Source organism: Ammodytes marinus, assembly GCF_949987685.1.
Source record: "Ammodytes marinus genome assembly, chromosome: 7".
NCBI classification, from domain to species: domain Eukaryota; kingdom Metazoa; phylum Chordata; class Actinopteri; order Uranoscopiformes; family Ammodytidae; genus Ammodytes; species Ammodytes marinus.
The window spans coordinates 9,083,810-9,089,567 of record NC_137211.1 but is presented as its reverse complement, the minus strand read 5'-3'; the positions used below and the strand labels follow the sequence as shown (position 1 = coordinate 9,089,567).

Sequence of the window (5,758 nt, the reverse complement as noted above, 5' to 3'; positions counted from 1 at the left end):
TCTGATGCGCCACAGCTTGAGAAACACGTTCTCAAAGACTTACTTTGAGTCATTATTTAGGAGCACACACATATTATGATTGAATTCAAATGAGACATTTTAATCTAGATTAATCTAGATTAATTCCAAAATTAATCTAGATTAATCTAGATTAAAAAAATTAATCTATGCCCACCTCTAGTTGGAATACAAAGAAAAAGAAGTATTACTACTCATGGAGCGTAGCGTTAGTTCAGGCAGGGTACGGACGTCAAGTCGGCTGTCATCTGGGCTCGTCAGCTGACAGCCAGGATACGCCCCTAGCACACCATTGGCCGTACACTCAAAGTGGCGCCTTATTTGAGCTGCTCTAGCCTACCTACTGGTGCTGCTTCCTCTGTAAACTCTTGCAACCCACCTCCACCCCACCACCTCCTTGTTAACTGTATTTGTCATCAATGTAATTTCTGTTGTCATTGACGCTGTTCTGTTCTACACCCTAGGGCAGGGGTATTCAACTAAAATTCAAATAGGTCCAGTTCGAGAAAATGTCCTCAAGAAAAGGTCCGGAACATCATAATGTCTAACTTGCGTTATGATTCAGTGTGATATATAGTGAAGTAGCCTAGTAGTTGTATCAACGTCTGCATGTAATCAACAACTGACTGTCAGATCAATATAGAAAGAACAATTCAAAAACATTTCAACAATATTTATTCTCACTTTTAAATAATTATAGATATATAATACTGAAGATATATGTATTATTTAAGTGACTCAACTGAAACTAATCTCTTCATAGAAAAGAAGGGCTGCATTTAAAAATAAAATGGTGAAAATAAATATAATAATAATCTTAAAATAAAGATAAAATATATAATTAATTTTTGAAAAATTAAATAAAGTATAGCAGCAACTTCAGTGTTGCAGAACATAATGACTCTGGGTGCATCTGAGATTAGAAGGGGTGCAAAAAAATTAATTATGCAATTTGAGAAATATTTCAATGTATAATTTCTAAACTTCACTATACCTACTATGTTTGTTTAACATAGTAATTTCCCACTTTGTCTAATACTGGATTTTTATTTTGCGATTTTGAAAAGCTCTGAAAAAGTGACATGTCAGCAACTAAACCCCTGTAGGGGGGTCTGGGGGTATCCCCCCAGTAGTTTTTTTTGTGTTTTTAGAATGTAATCGGAGCATTCTGGTGCATTCTGGGGAAAAGAATAAAAGAAAAGGTCAACATTTAATATAATTAAGATGAATAGAAAAATTAACAAAACAACATAACTTGCTAGCAGCCAGATGCTTAACAACTGGACTGAGGGACAGATGACCACTAGCTTTTGCTAATATTAGTGGGGCTACTAAATATCTTGCTAAAAAATTAACCTGTATTTATAAATTCTGCCATTACTAAGAATATGTAAAACTTAAAATGTAGATAATTGAAACTACATACAAAAAAATAATGTTTTTCCTGTTGCTGTTGTGGGCAGTAGATGCAGTGCTGCTGGCGATTGGTGATTATGTCAATCTTATGTCTGTCATTCACACATAGGTCTACATCGGGGTAATAGAGAATCCACATGATTGCACCTTGACCGGTTTTCACCAGTCTTACAAAAGGGGAAAAAACTGAGCTGTTGATCGCTCGTTAAGAGTGAGAGAAAGCTGTATCTCACTCTCCTCCCGCTGTCTTTCTCACTCTAATCTGACTTATTTTGCTGAAATTCTCGTAATTCTTGCACTTCTCTCTGTCATCTCACGCATGATCGCTCACTAGCCTCGTTCGACTTACCCAGGTCTGAGCAAGACCTGCGCAACTATGACGCGCGTCTTGCTGAGCGCACAACAAAAATGCTGCAAAAATGCTGTGCGCTCAGCAAGCCGAGCGTCATAGTTGCGCAGGTCTTAGCAAGACGGCGACATCTCAAACGAGGCTACTGTCTCTTTGTCTGTGAGCCAGCCTGAGCCGGGAATGCACAGATTCGATTGGCTGCCTGAGTAGCAGGAGGCGGGATGGCTTAACTCGAATGCATTTCCTGATTCGCTAAACCAGTACCGTAAAGTCTAGAAAAGCTGCGCCGGTCAAAATAGAAGCGCCCGTCAAAATTTTAAATACTTAAATAACTTATTGACTACAGGTCCGGGTCCGTATAGGACGGCATCTGGGTCCGGACCCGGACCGCGGTCCGCCTGTTAGTGACCCCCGCCCTAGGGGGTCCTTGCTGCAGATCTCCTCACCTTTCGGTAATCCATGTAGCTCATGGAGGTCAGAGGGATGGCTCTCTCTGCCTAAAAGCTTTCCACGTGTGCGCGTGGAGGGGGAGGAGATCATGGATCAGAACCATACCGCCAAATATAATAATTGCAAAGTATTCTGCTAATTGAAATAAACTTCTACTTTTGACTAAAGTATTCCTGACTGAACTAAAGAAATACTGTTACTTGAACTAAACATTGTTGACATCAAAATAAGATTACATACTTTCTCATCAAGTTCAAATGCAAACATATTGTGGCTCTAATTCTATTAGATTAGAATGAGAGAATTGTAATTCTGATTTTTGTATGTATAAAGTACTGGCACATAACTTGGATTATTACCTATATTAAACAGTCTAATCTAAACTCTTATACAAAGAATCAAACTTTGAGCAGACCAATGCTCAGATGTTTTACCAAAGGGTGCTACTGCGGCATTAAAAAGGTTGAAAAAGTGAACATCAAACGCTCATTACTTTTTTCTTTATTGTTGCATTAAAGAAATCCAACAGGTGCACAATCAACAAGGCTCGCTGCAGGCATGGCCGCAGGTTGTCCTGCAGCACTTCTGCTCTCCTGGACACTGGCCGTCATGGTAGCAGTACTCAGCACACATGGGGGTTCCCTGGGGCAGAGCACAGCGGCCCGGCTTCACTGTCAAACCAAAGACAAAAGCATATCAAAAAATACTGTCATCACACAAACACTACCGGATGAGTTTGGGGGACTTTATACATCATATCTAACCTTAGTTTGGTGCTCTGCAGTCATGTCCTCCACAAAAAGTGACGCAGCACTTCTCATCATTGGGGCAGTCGCTGTCGTCAGAACATAAATTAGGACCATGACAGCGAGAATTCAGCCCACGCCCCTCTCTTCTACGAGGACAGCTTCCTGGTTTGACTGGATGGACTAGAGAAATGAATACAGGCATTACACAAAGAGGGCTAAAACAAAAAATTTGACTGTGTCTAGGAAAACATGGCTTTTGATTGTAACGGTCTTCCTGTTGCCCCATAAGGACTGTCCATCCTCGTCAGTTCTTTCAGAAAAGACAGAAAAGAAAGCTTTTCATTTGCAAAAGTCCTACTTATAACCGTGCGCCCCCACCAAAACCTCCATGCACGTTAGTGGCAGCCGCCAGTCATTCATTTTCACTTCAATTTTCGCTATCAAGGGTGACTTAAGCCTCGGCTGCAGCAGCGGCATACCAACCAACCACCAGCACACAAGTGTATGGTGTGTCCACTCCACAAACAGTCTGAAATAAGTCGTGGATGAACGACTCCCAAAACATTTAGGCAGCAACCACCTTAAAACTAATTTGTTTTATATAGGCTATAGCCTATGTTGTTTTATGGTTTGGTTTTTAAATAAAAAAGGAAGTTCCAATTATGTTTGTGTATGCTGTTCTGGGGGGGGGGGGGGTCTACATTGTTGTCTATTTGCACTGCATTGGAAATTATGATATTTTAGAAGACATACACTGAATTACAAGGGTGTAGAGAATGGGTGTGAAAAGAGCATTACACTGAGAAAAAATCATGGGACAAAAAGAAATCAAAGGACATTTAGGCTAGAATAGATAAAAATGTGCGATTAATCGCAAGTTAACTATGACATTAATGTGATTAAATATTTTAATCGTTTGACAGCACTAATATATATATATATATATATACATATATAGTAACTACTACATAGTTTCACTGAAATAACTAAAAAAAACTATGTTACTAAAATGTTTTAGTTGTTACTAAAACAATTATGAAAAATAATTGTTTTACTGAAAAACCTAAAAAGAAACTAATAAAAACCTATGTGCACATAACTATGTAGTAGTTACTACCGTATGAGTAGTTTGGAGGACTTTACACATATCTAACCTTGTAATGGTGCCATGCAGTGATGTCCACATCCATTGCTGCAGCACTTCTCATCATTGGGGCAGCCGCTGTCGTCAGAGCAGAATTCAGGACAGAGCCCTGTGCCCCAGCTTCTATGAGGACAGATTCCTGGTTTGTCTGGAGGGACAAGAGAAATGAATACAGGCCTTACACAAATTTGACTGTGTCTGGGAAAACATGGCTTTTGATTGTAACAGTCTTCCTGTTGCCCCATAAGGACTGTCCATCCTCGTCAGTTCTTTCACTGAGAAGATCTAACCAAAAGACTAAACAGCTTAATGGCTCGTACTGAAAGCAGGAGGGACACAGACAGCTCCACAGTCAAATACACAGCATTTGTGTTCTGAAGGACAGTCTTCATCACACACACAGCCCTTGTGTGATGGGACAACATTAAGGAGACGCAGGCACTGGCCTGGTTTTGGAAGAATCACTGAGAGCAAGAGTCATTGAAGCAGAAAAGGAGAAAGAATCAGCCGTGGTGACTGAAAGGTAACGAAGGTATCTGGTTACCAAACAACTTGGTCGTGGAATGAAACAGACAAACATACACTTTGCTTCAGAAGTAAACAGGAGATTGGCAGATTAAGCATTAAACACATTTTACCAGTTAACTCACCATCAGCGTCTGCAGCACAAGCTACGTGAACAAATGCACAGAGTGCTAAAGGTAGTGCACAAGCTGCCAACCAGTGTTTCCCCATTTTAACTTCTTGCACCTAAAGAATGAACTCCTGTTTGGAGAGATGTCCCAGGACCTTTTATATACCATCTATGCCCTGGACATAACCTGAAAGCTGAGCAGCCCAGTCAGGGGATGCTGGGTCCTGGTGTCTGTAGAGTTACTTTCCAATCTCTGCACTTTAGGAGCTTTTTGTTAGTAAAAAAATGTAGTTGTTACTAAAAAAACAACCTTTGTAGTAATTAATGCCTAACTATGTAGTAGTTACTAAAAAATATATGTAAAAAATAGTTTTTACTGAAAAACCAAAAAAAAAAAACTAATAAAAACCTATGTAGGCACATAACTATGTAGTAGTTACTACACTTTTGTTCACCTTATTTTCTTTTTTTAAACACAAAAAATATAAGCTGGGACACATTCAAAACTAAGCTGTGTCTATTGCCCCACTTCTATAAGGTTGTGAAGACAATTTATGTTGTACAAAATATAAACAAAAAAATAAATGTGAGGATATGAAAGAGTGTTTGATTGATGCATTGACATGGTTTTTATCCTGAGAGGCTTCAGAGTCCTTCATACTTTGTGTGCTTTATGCTGAAAGGCTCCTGGTGTACGTTTGTTAAGATAAGATGGAGACCTTGAGGACCTTTCAGAGTCCCCCTGATAGTGATGGGATGAGAAAGGGTCTGTTCTCTGTTTTGTGAATTACTTGATTATTTTTCGTCCTCAGGAGGCCTTTACATGTTCCAAGAAAACACACAAAAAGCACTATGTTGTTGACCTGTATAGACATATTCTAGGATGACAATGGCTCGCAAGTACACTGCTTCATTTTTAAAGGGTTGTTTCCAAAAATATCTATTTTTTCAGGATACTAGTAGTATGTATGAGGTCTAATATGTCAATAAGAAATGTC

General features: G+C 39.4%; 1 protein-coding gene across 1 annotated transcript; it reads right to left on the bottom strand.

Moving 5' to 3' along the window:
- Nucleotides 1–2,769: 2,769 nt before the first annotated feature.
- Nucleotides 2,770–4,861, bottom strand: LOC307253600 (uncharacterized protein; the record flags this gene model as incomplete). Its single annotated transcript, XM_080031713.1, has 4 exons — nt 2,770–2,904; nt 4,137–4,274; nt 4,447–4,590; nt 4,777–4,861. The coding sequence occupies 4 exons, from the start codon at nt 4,859–4,861 to the stop codon at nt 2,771–2,773; spliced, it is 501 nt and encodes a 166-aa protein (XP_079887839.1). The 3' UTR covers nt 2,770.
- Between the last annotated feature and the right edge of the window lie 897 nt (nt 4,862–5,758).